At 52.7% G+C, this 17002-nt stretch overlaps 2 protein-coding genes across 2 annotated transcripts in view; both read left to right on the top strand.

Annotated features, from left to right (window-relative positions):
* The window catches only part of LMX1A (LIM homeobox transcription factor 1 alpha), a 42947-nt gene extending 38533 nt beyond the window's left edge, over positions 1 to 4414 (top strand). Inside the window, exons 6-10 of the mRNA XM_058842337.1 lie at positions 2383 to 2552; positions 2702 to 2779; positions 2886 to 2955; positions 3069 to 3242; positions 3853 to 4414. Of these exons, the coding sequence (XP_058698320.1) occupies positions 2383 to 2552; positions 2702 to 2779; positions 2886 to 2955; positions 3069 to 3242; positions 3853 to 4013 (653 nt within the window). The 3' untranslated portion in view covers positions 4014 to 4414. The remainder of the gene's footprint in view (positions 1 to 2382; positions 2553 to 2701; positions 2780 to 2885; positions 2956 to 3068; positions 3243 to 3852) is intronic.
* KLHL20 (kelch like family member 20) overlaps positions 1 to 17002 on the top strand; it is a 450003-nt gene that overhangs the window by 2302 nt on the left and 430699 nt on the right. The window lies entirely within an intron of this gene.

Here is a 17002-nt window from a genome sequence, read left to right as displayed (position 1 = left end):
GCCTCCCCCGAGCCTCCGCCGCCCAGCCTAAGTAAACAAGCCCCTCTGAAAGAGGACCCTGCTTTCCAATTAAAAGCGTCCTAACGTTTCTCCTCTCCCTAAATCCTCCTGAGCGAGGAATGTCCTGGCCCCGGCGGCGGGATGTGGGCTCGCCAGGTCGGAGCGAGGGCACGCTGCACAATATCCATCGCCCCAGCCCCTTCCCAGGTGACGTCAGGGGCAGCCCCAGACACTCATTAATTTCTCCCCCCTCCTCAGTGGGGAAAGGCTTGAAAGGGAGAGTTAATTAAAAGTAATACCCCGCCAAATCCGGCTTCACTTTTCCTTCTTTCCCTTTGACACTGGGAGGGATTTGGGGAGCAGGTGTTGGCGGGGGGAGGGCTTGGAGAGGCTGCTCTGAGCGGGTTTTCCCCCCTTGGAGTGGGTTTTGAGCATCGTGGACTTGATGGAGCCCATCAGCTCTGCCATGCTGAGCTCTGCCCCTCCTGGGCTGGAGGGGAGGGGGGTGCTGACCTCACCCTTGGGTGCAAACGGCTTCGGGCACCAGTTAACGTTCCTTCTCCCATGATTTGTAAAAATCTCTACTCTTCCATCAAAATTAAACTCCTTCAGCATTCAGGAAAACCAGCAGCTTGGCAGAGCAGGGACCTGGCACTGAGGAGGCAGCAGCCACTGCTCATATCCCCATCAGAGGCCCCACAGCTTGGGCCTCCCCTTCTGGGGTTCTGGGATGCCAGAGGGTGGCATCCCTCGGGCTGGGACATGCAAGGAAACAGCAGTTTGTCTTTCCTGTTGGTGTGGGAATGTCATAGATGTGCTGTGAGGGGAGCTCAAGCAGCAGCAAGGCTCTGATTCCCAGATTTCTGATTCCCAGAGGACAGACCCAGCTCCTGGCTGTTTGGAGACTGCCAGCATGAAGAGCTCTCCCTGTCCCATCCCTCCCAGGGAATGTCCATCCCTTCCCCTACCAGGGAAGATCCCTGTGTTGGCTGGAACCCAGGAGAGAGCCCAGCAGTGTGGAGAGGAGAGGTAACTGGTGCCTGAGAGCATTCTTGCTGCTCCACTGGGATCTTTGCCTCCCCTTGCCCTGGAGATCTGCTCCAGTCTTTCCTCATTCCCACCTGGGTTGGATAGGAATCTTTCTGGTGTGTATGATCCATGTTTAGCTCTTGCCATGGGGTTGGACCTGGCCTGTTTTCACCCTGAGCCAGGCTCACACTCCCTGGTCCATCCCCATCTCCCCGAGCCACGGCAGCCCTGGCGTGGACTTGGTTCAAGCACAGCCTTGCATCTGTATCAAACCAGCACCTCAGCTCCATTATCAATTCCCAAGTGAACAGCGCAGGAACTTGCTGGAAAAGGCTGTGAGTGATTTATAGCTAGCCAGAGGGAAGGTGCTGTCAAACCTGCATCACAGCAGTGGTGAGCAAGCAAGGTCATCAGCAGTAAATGAGGAAGAGGCAATGTCCACTTCCCACCCAAAGGCTCCGTGCTTGAGTGGTGGAGAGCAGCAGGGAGATGCATCCCAGTGCCTGGGAATGCAGTGGAGCAGCACATCACAGTGAATACCTGAGGAGTGAAGGCTGAAAGACCCTGGCTTTCTGTCCAGGGAGATTTAAAACTCCACAGAAAAGGCAAGAACAGGCAGGAAGGTGCTGCTTTCTATGTATGAATACAAGTCTGCTCTAAAGGGAGTTGTCCTCCATGGTAGGGCAGGTCAGGGGGTGTTTGTGAGGGGTCTCAGAGCTTCCCTGCTCACCCTGACCTCCCCCAGACTGCTCTGCCTGGGCAGAGGGACCCAATCTCTGTCTCCACCTGGGCTGTCCAGGGGCACACACAGGTCCTTGACAACTGCTGGTCCCTCACGTGGATGTGACCTGTGTGTCTGTGTCCAGATGTGCCCCCAGCTGTGGCCTGGCTGGAAATTCCTGTGAAGCAGGCAGAGATCTGGCTCTGGTGGAGGGAAAATCAGCTGTCCCAGGGTTTCACACTGCAGCTGCTCACACTGTTGGGGAAAAGAAGAACCCAAAAGCACATCTGCTGGCTGAGCAGTCAGCAGTAGCTCTCCCCCACACCCCACTCTCCAAGCTGCCATAGGGCAGCCAGTCCCAAACCTCAGCTTCTCCCACATCCTCAGAACAAGATCCCCACCAACACCAGCTTGTTTTAAATCTCTCAGATTGACTCCCACATACTCAGAACAAGATCCTCACCAACAGCAGCTTGTTTTAAATCTCTCAGATTATTTTGACTCCCACATACTCAGAACAAGATCCCCACCAGCACCAGCTTGTTTTAAATCTCTGGGATTATTTTGACCGTGCTGGAGATGGCGTGTGCCGCCTGTTGTCTGTAAAGGACCTGCTTTTTTGTCATCCTTAGGCAAAAGTGATGATGAGGACAGCATCTGCAAGTTGGGTCAGGCCTCGGGGAAGGGCACTGAGGATGGAAAGGATCACAAACGGCCCAAGAGGCCACGGACCATCCTGACCACGCAGCAGCGGAGAGCATTCAAGGCATCATTTGAGGTCTCCTCCAAGCCCTGCAGAAAGGTATGGGGAGAAGGGCCCCAGCTGCCTCCAGCTCTTAGGGATGTCCTGGATGCTGAGCATGGACTTGGCCTGGCTGATCTGACCCTTCCTAAAGTGCCCCTGACAAGCTGAGTGTGCTGAGAGACGCCGCTGTCCCTCTTCTCCCCCAGGTGCGGGAGACACTGGCAGCAGAGACGGGGCTGAGCGTCCGTGTGGTGCAGGTCTGGTTCCAGAACCAGCGAGCCAAGGTGGGTACAAGGGGTGCCAGCATCCATGGCTGGGGCTCACTCCCTCCTGGCTTTGGCCAGGGGGATGATTTCATTCTGGTTTTTTTTTCCCTTTCCTCTCTCCCAGATGAAGAAGCTCGCCAGGAGGCAGCAGCAGCAGCAGCAGGACCAGCAAAACACGCAGCGCCTGAGCTCAGGTACAGCAATTTGGGTTTCCCTATTTCCCAGCCCTCTCCAGGCTTCCCAGCGGAGCTCAGCCACCCAAAAAGCAGCAGCCATGACTTGACCTTACCTTGATCTTATCTTGCAGCCCAGACAAACGGCGGGGGCGGCGGCACAGGGCTGGAGGGGATGCTGAACCCTTACACCGCTCTGCCCCCGCCCCAGCAGCTGCTGGGCATGGAGCAGAGTGTCTACGGCTCCGACCCTTTCCGGCAAGGGCTCACCCCGCCCCAGATGCCTGGAGACCACATGCACCCCTACGGTAGGGCTCTGGGGATGGCCTCTTGGCCTTCTCTCCTTCAGAGAGATGCTGGGTTGTGGTGGGGTCCCATCACCCCTAAATACTTCATGCTGCTGATGCCTGTTTTGGGCTTAGTTAGAAACAGAAGCCAAAGTTAAAAGGATAAAAGGGGATATATTTAATGAAGGGCCTTCAAGTGCATTAAGGGCAGATGAAGCCTTTTGGCAATACCCAAAATGGATGGTCATGAGTTTTTCGGACAATTGTTAAGTTTGGTCCATTTGCATATCAGGGATTAATTCTCCAATTACACCTTCAGGTAATTAAGTAATTTATCCCCAGTTTGCTCCTCCCCAATTCACTTTTGCTGATACTTTTCAGGGCCTGAAGCAGTAGGGTGTTCTTGAGTCTCAGGCCTAGAGGAATTGTTCTGTCTGGCCAAAATATGGAGACAGGAGCTGACACTTTCCATGGAGTTTAGAGTTATGTACCAGTGCAGTACAGGATCTGAAAAATACTAAAGCTAAAGTCCTAAGGCATCACTGCAAAAGCTGGGTGTACCAGGCACTGTCAAGGTGCTGGAGGAGGAAGCAGGCTCTGAACCCCTTTTGTCCCTTCCTTGCTTCCCAAGGTGCCGAGCCCCTCTTCCACGACCTGGACAGCGACGATACCTCACTGAGCAACCTGGGGGACTGCTTCCTGGGCACAGCAGACGCAGGGCCGCTCCAGGCACGAGTGGGAAACCCCATCGACCACCTGTACTCCATGCAGAACTCCTACTTCACCTCCTGAGCGCAGCATGGTCCCCCCAGGAGGGGCCGCAGAGCTCCCCGGGGCTGGGAGGGAGGGGAGCGACGCTGCTGGGACGCCGTCAAATAATGTTGTAGCTTGGGATTCCCAAGGAGCGAGTTAAGTTATGGGTTACATAGTTTCATGTTTCTCTTAGGAGCCTAGGATTAGGGACACGAGTGGTTTTTGCAGCTGGCTGGTGGATTTTCAAATTTCAAACGGGGGGACACAAATTTCTCGTTGCGGCAGGGAGGGGAGGGGGATTCTCCCGTAGGAGCATCCCAGCGCTGAATCCCATCTTTAGGAAGAGCAAACTGCTGGTCCTCATGGAGAAAACCTGCAGCATCAGCTGGCCTTTGAAATTTGGAAGGCTGACAATGCTTTGGGGAAACACGAGGGGAAAATGTCGCCGCAGGGTTGTTTTTTTTTCCCCTCCTCTCTTCCCTCAACCAGTTTGAGTGCCCGCTGCTTAAACGTAGGGACTTTTAAGATAGATGTTCCCATGCGAATATAGAAAGCTAGAAACCCCTAACATTGCCCCTGTTCCTGAGGACGGGGCTGTGTGTGTGGATGTGTGTGTGTGTGGGCACGCACGCGTGTTGCGTGCAGAGCCGTGTGGCCGGGAGTGTTGCGCTGCACGGCCACACCCGCCAGATTGTATCAACAAAAAAAAAAGTTTATTTCTAAGTCTATCAGAAATTTACTGTACAGCAAAAGTAACTTTATTTTCAGTGTGAACCATATTTAAGGAAAATACTCAATGCACTTAAGTTATAAGAGGAAATAATTTTACTTTTTATAAACGTTATGTTTAGGTTGCAAAAGCCCAGTGGCAGGGAAGGGACATCAGTTCATTTCAGGCGACAGGTTTGGGTTTTGGGGTTGGTTATTTTTGGTGTTCTCAGGTTGCCCCACTGGCTTTGAGGTGCAGTTAAGCACAAAGTGGAGCTGGGTCCAGAAACCTGCTTTATGCCGGCAGATTGATGGGGGCAGCGTGGTGGCCAGGTCCTGTCCCCACTGCTGGACGTGTCCAGGAGGTCAGTGTGGGGTGGACATGCTGGACATCCCAGCCCATCGGGGCTCAGCTGTGCTTCTCCACCAGTGACCCCATCCCATGTCCCCAAATCTGGGTGCTAGGCCGGTGTGAGCTGGTGTCCTGGCACCGGGAAACGCTGCAGCCCAAGGAACCAGAAAGGAGGGACAGCCCTGCCTGTCCCACCCCGCGCTCAGCTTCCTCCCTGCCAGAACTCTGGGAACCTGGGGAAAGTTCTCCTTGGGGTCGAGCCTCCAGCTGGCCCTCACCTCATCCCCACTCTCGTTTTCATGCGTTGTGTCCTTTTGTGCTGCTGTTCACGAGCGATGTAAGCGACAACCCGTAGAGACGTGCAAGTGACTGTGAGGCTCAAAACACTGGCTCGTCGCCGCCGTCCAGTCTGACACTGAATGTAGCAGGGTCTGGAGATGGCTGATTTTCTGACAACACTGTCAGAAATCACGCACCAAGATGAAATTAAAAAGACAAAAAAAACAACCCCGTAAGTAAATAAGAAAAAAATCTCTGTTGAAGAAACGAAAAAAAAAAAAAAAGGAAAAAAAGAAAAAGCCTGGTGTTTTCTTGTGTGGTTGTGTCCTCTTGACTGGGAGAGGGAAAGGTTTGAGTCATCTCCGATGGCAGCAAGGTCTTGTCAGAAGTTTTTTGCTTGATGGGTTTTCCATATCAAATATTCACAGAATCAGAGACCCCATCACTGTCTGGGTTGGAAGGGACTTTAAAGACCATCCAGTTCCAGCCCCCTGCCATGGGCAGGGACACCTTCCACTAGTCCAGGTTGCTCCAAGCCCCATCCAACCTGGCCTTGAGCACTTCCAGGGGTGGGGTATCCACAGCCTCTCTGGGCAACCTGTGCTGGTGTCTCATCATATTCTGTGGTCTGGGACTAAAGTGGCCCTTGGAGTGTCCTCTGTGGCCAACAGGCAGAGATTGGTGGGTCTGGAAGGTGAGACAGCTGTCTCTGGCTCCCACCCAAGGTGGCAGAGAAGGGCTTGCTGGGGGTCTTCACCAAGCTCTCACCTGGAGTAGCACTTCATGAGCCCCAGCCCTCCATGTCAGGACCACGAGCAACTCCGTGCTAGGACTGCCTTAAAGCTATGTGCAGGTGTTTCCCAAAAGGAATTGCTCTTACCACAGCTCCCAGACACAGAGAGGTTCCACAAATATGCCAGCAAGTGGGGATCCACAGCTCCTTTTCTGAGTTGTTCAAGGTGTGCTCCTTGCTGACCATCATCAGGACCTGCTCTGCAGCTCCTGGGGTAGGAAATGTTTTCTAAGTCCAACCTGCCAAAAAAAAAAAAAAAAAATTCTAAAATAACATGACTCTAAGAAGAAAACTTGTCATTTTTATTTTCTAAGTTGTAAAAAAAAAGAGCAGCCCAAGAGCAGCCTGGATTGCCTGGGTGGCTTTGGGGTTTTGCTCTGTTTCAAGACAGCAAGACAGCAACAGGGTTGGACTTGTGGTGGACAGGTTGGGGAAATTATGGCTTGAGGTTTCTCTAACACTGGGCTTGGTGGGCTTGGAGAAATACTTGGCTGGTGCTGTGTGGAAAAGAGGGCAGATCTAGGGGAGGTGGATTATAGGTGGTGGATTATTGGAGGAGCTGCCGTGGCCCACAAAACCAGCACGATTTGTAGGATCAGCTCTAGGCAATTGGGTTAACACCACCCAAGCTTGCAGTGTAAAAATAGGTTTACTTTAATGGTTGTTAAAACTGCCTCAAAAATTCCTCTCCCTCGGATGCTTCTTAAAACGTCATGTTTAAATTTGTGGGAGTTTATTATTAATGTTTTAAAGAGAAAAGGTTTGTCTTCCCCACCCACAGCTATTTCCTGTTTGAAAAATGCTCAGGTGCATCAGCCTGGTTTTTTCATCAGCCCAGCTGCCAATTTACACTTGCTAAATTGCTTCCCCCTAAATAAAAACCCCTGTGTCATGCAGACTATTTGCCTACTTTTAAAATCTTGTAAAAATGTAATGACACCCTATAATAACAGTCTCTTGATGCAAATGTGGGCATATGTATAAGATTATTATATAGAGTATGTAATTTGGGGAAAGGAGCAGAATTACGGGTGAGGGCAGATTTTTGTCTAGCAAAATCTGGAGAATTCGTGGTTTTTAAACCTGTTCTTCTGCCAGTTGGCCCTGTGCTCGACACAGGCTGAACGTGAGCCCAGTTTGCAATCTTGCCATGGAGCAGCAGATGTGGGTCCTCCTGTCATCTGGATTTCATATCCTCCTGTCCCTTATTTCAGGGTGTGGATGGATCCTGCCAAAGCAGAACTGGCTGGGCCTTATCTTCTGCAGGTGGTGGGTGGGTTGTCAGGTGTCCCTTGGTTTGTCCCCCTGGGATGTCCTTTTGTGGGGCTGCTTTGCCACACCATGTCTGAGCCCGCTGGCAGCTGGGGAGTGGCTCCCTGGGACAGATGATACCTTCTTGTCAAAGGCAGGAAGAAAAGAGCAAGGTCTGACATGAAAACAGGTTCTACCTCGCTCTCCAAGGCAAGGGCAATGCCAGGAACGGGTTGGGAGCTGACCTTTGTGTCTCCAGTGACTCCAAACAAAGCTGCTTCTGTTCAGGCACTGCTCGGTGGCCAAGGAGAGATCAAGTCAGAGATTTCTTGTCAGTTGAGGATACTGATTAGATGATACTGATAGGCAGCCAGCTCTGAGTGATATTATGTTAATTAACCTGCTCTTTGTGAATGGATGGCTCAGGAGCTCGTGGCAGATGCAGCCTGGAGTGAAAATCCAAATGGCATTGGCCCGTGCTGGGTAATGCAGCTGGGTATTTGAGTCTTGGTGGTGGTTTTCAGGTATTTGTTGGAGACTTGCAGTGCAGGAGCTGGAGCAAACAACCTTCCTGGAAGGATGTGACCTTGCTGTCTAGGAAAACCACCTCCAGGTGAAGGGCTGGAGCCTTGCCTTGCTCTGAGTGGCCTGGCTCAGCACATAGCTGCAGTCAGCAGAGCTGTGCTGGCTCCTGCCAGCTGGTGTGGGTGGGAGGAAGCCCCAAACCCCGCCAAGATCCTGGTGCAGCGAGGACACAGCCGTGTAGGAAGGCCGGGTCACGGCCTCTTGCTGCCCTGGGCGTTTGGGGGCTGCTGTCTGATGTGATGTGGGCATGTCCTGGGGGAGAAGAACCTGCAGGAGAGCTTCTCATGTGCCCACACCCATGGGTCATCTCTCTGCACGTGGGAGGTGGAGAGGGCCTGGATCCCAAGGAACCCACAGGCAGGGTGGAGCTTGACATGAGAGGAGACAAATCCTGTGTTTTCTTTGCTTCATTGGTTGGTTTTTTGGGTTTTGTCTTTTTTTTGTGGGAAAATGCAAAAGCTTTGGTTGTTCCTGTCACCTTTCCAGAGTGAAATAATTTGCCAGATGTTTGATACCTACACTGACACTCTTCTGGACACTTAATGCCACCCATTAGAAAACACTTGTCTTGTGACACATGATAAGACTCAAACCACATGGCTTTATGGTAGGTCTGTGAACAAGATCCCAGGTAACACCAGCTGTCCAAAGCTGTTGCTGGCATTTTCTAAGTCTTTTCTTCCACTGCTGGTCACCTGCATGGAAATTTTATTTGAAAAAGGAGCAAAAAACCTCTTTATGAAACGGTGAAGACTTGCGATGGAAAGGCAATAAAAGGGTTAGAAGCTCCTCAGGTATAAAAAAGGCGAATAACAGCTCCTTATCTTGTTGGAGATCAGACCAAATTCTTGTCTCCACTCCTCCAAGTGGCAACTGTGTTGGTCATGAAAAGGTTATCTTGTCAGCTGTAGACCTCCTAGGCACCGCTGTGGAGGCTGACCTGTGCTTGCCTGATTGACACCTCGAAGTTCACAGGCTGAGGACGAGCGTATCCGACTGCAAACCATGTCAAAACACTGGGAGTGATCAAATACCGACGGCACTTTGGGTGAGGAGCAGCAGATTCTCGCTGCCCCGGGCCCTGGGAGCTGCCACTTCAGAGGGGAGATCAGATTTCCCCTCTGATGACCCCGAGAACAGGAGGCTCATTCAGAGGGATGCCTGGTGGCTTGGATCAGGGTCTCGGGGCAGGGTGAATCCGTGGCAGGAGGAAAATCCCTTTGGCAAAGGGATGGGGAGCTGGTGATGAGCCCTGGAAGGCGCTGCCCTACAGCCCGATTGATTTGGTGGCCTGGAGTGGGGTGAAGAGCCCCAAGCAATTGCTCCCAACCAATCTTATTTAGGACTCTGGGAGAGCCCAGACAAGCTCTGGAGAGCTGAGCTTTGGCATCTCAGCTCAGGGCTCTGGAACTGGCTGGCCCCCCAGCAGCTCTGGCCTCTGTTCCTCTCAGCACAGATGCAATAGTATCTGCTTGGGAGAGGAGGGGCTGTGCAGGGAGGTATCCACCAAGCCTCAGGCTTTTTCTGTGCGTTCCCAAGAGCATCTGCGAGGAAACAAGTCTGTGCTCAACACAAGCTCAAAATAATATGAAAGCACGGAGAGCCCCGGGGCTGTGCATGAGAGAGCGAGGAGGAGGAGGAGAAGGGAAAGAGTGAGCAACTCTTGCTCAAAGAGGCAGGGACTGCCTGGAAAATGCAGCATGAGATCATGGAACTGGAGATGCAGCGTAACACCTGTGCCTTGGGTGGCTGGTTGTGTTGTCCTGACAACCTCACACTGGTGTCCCAGGCTTGGAGGGTTTGGCTCTGCAGCCGAGTGCGTGGAGGTATTTGGGAAGTAACTGGAGAGCCCCTGAGGAGTTTGGGGAGAGGAGGCTGGTGAAACTCTTCCAAAAGGATTAGCTGGAGCCTGCCAGAAGCTATAACTGACTGTTGGCTGCTCTGTCTCCTCCTGGAGTAGGCGGAGGGGTGAGGAAGGAGCGGTGACATCCCAGCAGAAGACCTGGGGGCTGGGGCACATGAAGCCGAATCCCACGGGGCCAAAACTGCTTTTTCAACAAAGGCTGGGGTGTCAGGGCTGGAGACAGGAGGGGAAGCTCAGGCAGGGCATGGTGGCTACAGGACAGTGACGAATGTGGCAGAGATAAAAAAGGGGATGTTAGCTGGGAGCAGCATGGTTGGGGAGGATGAGGAAGATGAGGTGGTCACTTCCCTGTAGGACAAAAGGAGCAGTCCCACCATGGCAGACTGGGAGGCCTGAGCAGAGGCAGCATGAAGCACCTGAAAGCCTGTTTGGATCCTCAGATTTAAGCTGTGAGAACTGGGGCCAATTCTCAGCAGCAGCTGGCTGAGCCATCTGCAAACAGCGGCAGGGAAGGAGCCACCAGCGTGGCTGGTGCTTGACCAGTAGCTTTCCCATGTCAGGCTGGGATAGCTGGGAGGGTGAGATGGGCAATGAATCCAGAGAAAAACATCAGCGAGTCTTTGGCAAGGAGCTAGAGCCACGAAGAAGCCCCAGGGCAGGTGCCATCCTCAAAAGAATTGCAATGTGCTGGGCAGCAGCGGTGGGACCTGCAGCCCATTCCGTGTCTCTGAAATGGTTGTTCAAACCATTGCTCTGCCTCTTTCCTGGCCTGTATGGTTCCCATCAATTAGAGCATAATCACTTCCTTCAGAAGGCTTTTAATTACGAGCAAGCTTATTCAAAATGATGAAATTGCCGCTTAATTGATTATTCCTGCAGTTTAACAGCTGTTTCCTTGACTTGCTTGCTTTTTCCTTCCCTCAAAGTGAAAGTCTGCTGTTGATATGAGCAGCTCACCTCCAGCCAGGAGCTCGTGAGGAACTCACAAATGTTTGTGGCAGCGCTGGCTGCCGTGAAGGGATTGACAGAAGCGCCTGGTGGAGAGCTGTGTCAGCCAGGGCCGGAGCTTCCCCGTGAAATACGAATAAGCCAAGGAGATGCTGCTGCATTTTCAGTCCTCCCCACCGTGGCCTCAAAGCTGTGGCGTGCTGGGGGAGGAGGAGGAGGAGTCTTGTTTCATCCCAAAACCCTGGGCCACCCGAGCTTAGGTGCTGCCTGACCGCGTGCACCCGGCCAGCCCCTCCCGATAGCATCGGGGCGAGCACAGAGGGTGCTTTGTGCCCAGGGGGGGATCTGGTTTCTTGGGAGCAACTCTGCTCCTGGGGAAGATGATGACAATGTGCTGAGGGGAAAATAAAAAGAAAAAAAAAAAAAAAAGACAAAAAAATAAAAAATACATGAGCTTGTGGATTCCTCTGGGATGGTTTCAAGGTGCTTCCTTAGTAAGAAGTCGTAAGAAGTGAGCATTCAGGGCTTTATAGCTGATTAGCTGGTCTGCATCTCCCTGCTCCTGCTGACATCTGTCATGATGTTGGAGTTCAAACTTTCACCCAAGTACACATGTTCCCTTTGTAGCTGCTGTTTGCAGGTCCCACTCTGCATTCCCAGCGAGGCAAGTGGTGCTTCTCTTTTCTATCCCAGCAAATATATCCACCTTGCTTTTCTGCTCGGGCAAGGCTTATGCAGCCATAAGTCAGCTCCTTGCCAAAGTAATCTGGGGGTTGAGTTTCTCTGGGTCTTGCATAAAGGGATGCTGAAGAGATTTATAAATCTGTCCTCCAGTTCCCTCCTGCTCCACGGGGAGTTTCAGTGACAGCACATCCCTCGCCGGACTGCCAGAATTGTGTCGGCAAGCGCCGCTACGATCTCACACCTGCAGGTGAGGTGTGAGGAAGAGGCTGTGGCTGCCCACCAGAGGGATTCACAAAGCCACAGCAGACCAGGCTTTTCAGTAGCTGGGCTGCTACTGAGTCCTTCTGGCCAACAGGTTTCTCTGCTGGAGGAACCCCGGGGGTTTTGCTCAGCTGATTGGAGACCCACAAGTACATGTGGTGTGCTGCAGCGTGGAGGAGATGTGTTACTGCTACTGCTGACTCCTCTCTGCTGGCTCCAAACTGGGTGTGCTGTTATTTATTGGACCTATTTGCCTGTGATCCAGGTGTCTTGGCAGGGTGCTAAGAGTCCTTCAGTTTTCTTTCTAGCTGAAAGTCTTGCTCTCCATCCCTCCTTCAACAGCAAGCTGTAGTGAATGTGAGGCTGAAAAAATCCTCTGGAGGCCGTCACTGAGAGTTTAACAGTGTGCAAGGCTCTTCCTGTGAGCAAAGCCTAGTAAGAACTGTTCCTGGTGGGGTGTGGGATGCTTCAGTGAGGGAGCAGGACTCTCAGCTAAGAGGCAAAAGTTCTTAGGAGGTCCCTGGGAAACAGAGCAGCGAAAGACAGAGATGGTGATGGAGCTTTGCCATCTGCTCCAGAGCGAAGCTGCTGCAGGGAGTATTGAGAGCAGTGCCAACACACACAAACCTGCCCCAGCAATGTTTGCAGTCCTGCTGGTGTGGGAACCCACTGGAGGTGGCACCTCAGCTGCTGGTCCCTAATAAAATCTACAGTGCACCTGGAAGCCTCACCTTTCTGCTGGAGAGCAATGGGAAGCTGTCCTTCAGTGCAGTTCTGTTACTCTGAGCTGTGCCCTGGGTGTGTTTTGCACTGGTGGGTGACTGCTGTGACACTCCTGCAGCGGGCTGGCAGTCCCAGGAGACACCCCCCAAGCTGCTTTTCCAGGAGGCTGCACCTGGTCGTGCTGCCTGTTAACATCCATGGATTGGAGGACACAAAGCACGGCTCTCCACACTCCACCTGTGTGGCACAGCCCAGACTGAGGGCTCTGTCATACCCAGCTGACACGGCCGTCCCCAAAACCGCAGCGATGCGCGGGCAAACTTCCCTCGTGGGCTGAGCGGATCCAGTTTCAGCGCTAATGGGTTTCCCAGGATTTGCAGATGTGGATTATTTGCATTCTTGACTGGGAGGTGAGCGCAGGTGCATCAGATGGTGGCCCTGAGCACCCCTCCATGTGCTGCCCCCAGCCCTGGGCACACAGAGCCGCTATTGTGCCCGTGCCCCAGCTGTCCCTGGGACAGCACCTCAGCTGCTCAGGGTGCTGCTCTCTGGGTGTCTTCTAAAAATGCCTCTCCTGTTTCTCCTCCAGAGTCAAATCCTGAGCTGGTCCACGGGCTTTTGGTCAGAGGTCCATGGAAAACGCCCTTTGCTTTAAACCGCTCTCCTCGCGTTTGCTCTGCTTAAACTCCAGGACTCTTTAACACGCTTCAGCTTCTTATAAAGTTTCTGTCAAGACGGATTAGCAGCAGGCTGACAGATTGCTATTACAGCCCCAGTGAACTTTTAATACCTGCCAGTAAGTTCTGTGAGTCCTTTAAATCCTCCTGTGGATGCTGGGGTTGGGGAGCAAAGGCTGCTGCTCACACTGCCGGCATTCAGGGCTCCTCTGCCCCTCTCCCAGCTGTCAGCATTAAGCAATGGCCTCAAGGGATTTCTGCCATGACGCTCCCCAAGGCCTCAGAACGGCTTCCTGGATGCAAACTGTATCCCCTCTCCCTCCTTGTGGGGCCAGGTGATGCTCAGGGTGGGGCTGGAGGTGTCCCAGCAGAGGAGGGGCAGCAGCACAGCTCCACTCCTGCCTGTCCAGTGGGGTGGGAGATTTGGGGGACCCTCAGGGGCTGCAGCCTGGCAGCTAAGGATCAGGGCACCCCTGAGACAAAGCTACCAGCTGCCCTTCAGCCTCCATCCAGGAAAGCTACAACCTGCATCCTTGTACAGGTCAGCAGGCTGATGGCTACTGAATTTCTCATCTTTTTATTCTGAATATTGCTGCACCTTTTCCCACCGCTGTCACCAAAACTGGGACGGCCTCAGCGTAGAGGTGAGCCAGGGGACAGCTGCCAGGTGTCCTTGTGGTGGAGTGGCTGCCATGTGAAGGGGTGCAGCTCAAACACCTTCTGTCCAGGATCTTTGGGCCTCTGCTGGCTACCAGCACACCGCCATCCACTCCTTTCCTCCCACAGTGTTATTTTTTTTCCCCCCCACCTATTAAATCCCCAGCTTCTGGAAGTGTGGCGTGTGCAGGAAGATATTGGCTATACTGGATAGCTTCTAGTTGTGGGGGGGGAAAAAAAAGGCTAGAAATAGCTGTTGCCAAACTCTCTAAACTAAAAAACCTGAAGTCACCTAATACTTATTTTGGCCAGGGTGTGTCTGGACCTGTTCTGCTCTTTAGGCTCCACTTACTGGGATGCACATTTTCCCAGTAGGCAGCTTGCTTCCAGAGCCCTTTGAAATGCCATCTTTCTCTTGTGCAGCCTTGGACAAGTTTGTGTAGCTTGGCAGAGAGACAGTTGTTCAACAAGAGGCTGCAGCTGAGCAAGATGTCTTGTCTTGGCATGGCCAGCACATTCGGCTGCTATTCGGGCTGGTATTTTGGCCTCCCGCCTGCAGGACGTGCCTCAAGGCACCCAGCAAGGGCTGTGGGGCTGGATGCTGCGTGTCCTGATGCCACAGCTGTGCTGAGGTGCTGCTTGATGTGCTTCAAGCAGGGCTTGTTAGAAGCTCCAGCCAAAACTGGAGCTCTGGTAGGGGCTGCACATGTGGCTGGCGGGAGGCAGGGCACAAAGGGACCTGCACCGAAAGGATGGTGGATGCAGATGTAAAGAGGGACCTCTCACCAGTGGAGGAGGATTTGGGGTGCTGGAGAGCCAGGACGAGTTTGGATTTGCTGCTAGGAAGGATAATGAGAGACTTTGGTTTCCTGGTGACTGTCCCAGCCGTGCCCTGCTTGAACTGGGTTAACTTGAGCAGCTGCTCTTTAAGAACCTTTGATTTATTTTTTTTTTTTAATTTTTTTTTTAATTGTACAGCAATATGCGTTTTTGGAAAGCTGGGCTATTATCCCTCCAATAGCAAAATCCAAACCAGAAGGGGAGAAAGGGAGGGAGGGAGCACGAGAAGGGGGCCTTTGAAGTGAGCTGCCCAAATGAAACGTGTGACATCAGAGAGATGGCAGATAGCTGGCAGAACAAGGCTGCCTTTGAGCCCGCCTTGGGCCCAGCCAGCACGCACTTTACACCCCACCTCCCGAAGCTGGAGATGAAAGATGCCCCAGGCAGCCTGCCTGACCCCATTGCCTCTGCTATCTCCACTTGATTGCACAGTGTTTTGCTCCAAACAATTCTTCACTGTCTGGGCCGCACAGGTGAATCTCCCGGCTTGGCTCGGCCGCGGGGATGCCGCGCATAGCACGGCTGCTTTGTGCTCACCTGCTCGCGGGGTGGCTTTCTTAGGACAGGCTTTGTTCCACGCCAGGGCATGGAGGAGGGGTGCAGAGCAGAGTTTGGGGTAGTTTTGGTGTCAGGGAGCATCTTTGGCCAGCAGATTTGGTGAGCTCAAATGTTGGGCTTGTGTTGGATGCTCCGAGAAAGGATCCAGGCTGGGTTTGAAAATGATCTCCTCCTCTGTTTGTTACAATCCACTCATGTGTCTAAAGAACTCTGGGTTCTCCCAAAATGGGCCATGAAACCAGGCTTCATAGGCTGCTTTAACACCCTCCCACTCGCTTCATGGGCTGCTTTAACAGCACCACTCATGGTACTGTGGAGTTCTCTGCATGGAGAAAAGTGCAGCCAGATCCCAGCCTGGAGACCTCAGACCAGGACACAAGCAGTGTAGCCACAAGCAGGGCTAGCACAGACTCCTGACCGGTTCATTTCTGTGTCTCCCAGCAGTGTAAAGTCCCCACAGGACCCCTCTCCCCCTCTTCTCTCAAGCACATGGACGGGTTGTTCGTGATGGTTCTCACGGGAGCTGTGTCCTTCCAGCTGGGTTAGGATGGGAAGGGCGGGTGGACACTCTGCTGGTGGGAGCTGCCAGAGCCATCACAGCAGGAACAAATCACAGGGCTGGCCAACATCAGCTCCTGGTTAGGAAAGATGGAGAAGGACTGGGCACTGCAGACAGGCTTTAGAAGATCAAGAGTGGAACTCAACCCCTGCTTCTGCTCAGGGAAGCCTTGAGTGTCCAAGCAGTTGCACAGATGTGTCCACACAACCTTCTCAGGGGGCCCTTCCTCAGCAGACGCAGCCAGAGGCAATTCCTGCCTTCACAGCTGGGGCAGATGTCAAAACCCTGAAGGGCATTTGAGCAGCTGAGCTCCCATAGGAAGATCTGAGCACCCTTTTGACCTTTTCTGAACAGATCAGAGCCAAGTTTTCCCTTGCATTCAGTGACTTGTAAAGACTGAGTGCCCTAAAATCAATGTTACTAGTGGGAACATGGAAATTAATTGTGTCAATCTATCACTCATCTTGCCCTATTACATTCAGTGATTAGAACTTGGCCTCAAACACACGAACAAAGTGTCTTCTGTGACAGGTGACTGCTGCATGGGGGATGGCAGCGAGTGGCTTAGAGTGGCCAAAAGCAGAGAACAAAGGAAAAGTTTGAGTCCAGCACTGCTTGTGTTGGTTTTGGGGTGGTTTTTTTTCAGTGCAATGCTTTCCTTGCCTGGGTCTAGTTTGGTCAGAGTCACATCTTGGGAACAAAGGATTAAGTACCTAAAAAAAATAAAGAAAGCAAAGACTTCAGGACACAACCCCACCCGGCAGGCAATGAGGAGCTTGCAGAAGTTTGCTCAGTAAGGACTTGTGAAATGGTAAAGCTGGGAAAAAAGTAGAAACAACAGAAAAACCATCAGCAGGGGGAAGTACACGGGGAAGGATGGCATTCTGTTCTGGGCTGTCGTGGAGCAGTGCTAAGGAATGACACACCGGGTTGATTGGTCACCTCCAGCTGCACCCTGGGGCCAAGGAGGAGACTTTCAGGATTGCTTCAAGGTATTATTCACTGACCTTCCAAAAAAACTCTTTAGGGACAGGCTGTTTGAAGGTGTGAACGATACCGGTGCTAGGGGGATTCTTGCATGTCCAGCTGTCACATCACCCTACCCCAAATCTGGTCTCGGGGAGCAGATGGTGTTGATGGTGACCTGTCTGCCTCACCTCCATCCACAGACAGCTTGGATTTGGGCTGGTGACACGGGCAGGTTGTAGTCCTGAGGTGCCTGATGGCTGGAGGGGGGATGTGGTTGAGCTGACTTCAAGAGAGTCCAGCTGGGTAGCCATAAACAGGAT

Source organism: Poecile atricapillus, chromosome 7 (genome assembly GCF_030490865.1).
Source record: "Poecile atricapillus isolate bPoeAtr1 chromosome 7, bPoeAtr1.hap1, whole genome shotgun sequence".
Classification (NCBI taxonomy): Eukaryota; Metazoa; Chordata; class Aves; order Passeriformes; family Paridae; genus Poecile; species Poecile atricapillus.
This window is presented reverse-complemented; position numbering and strand designations above follow the sequence as displayed.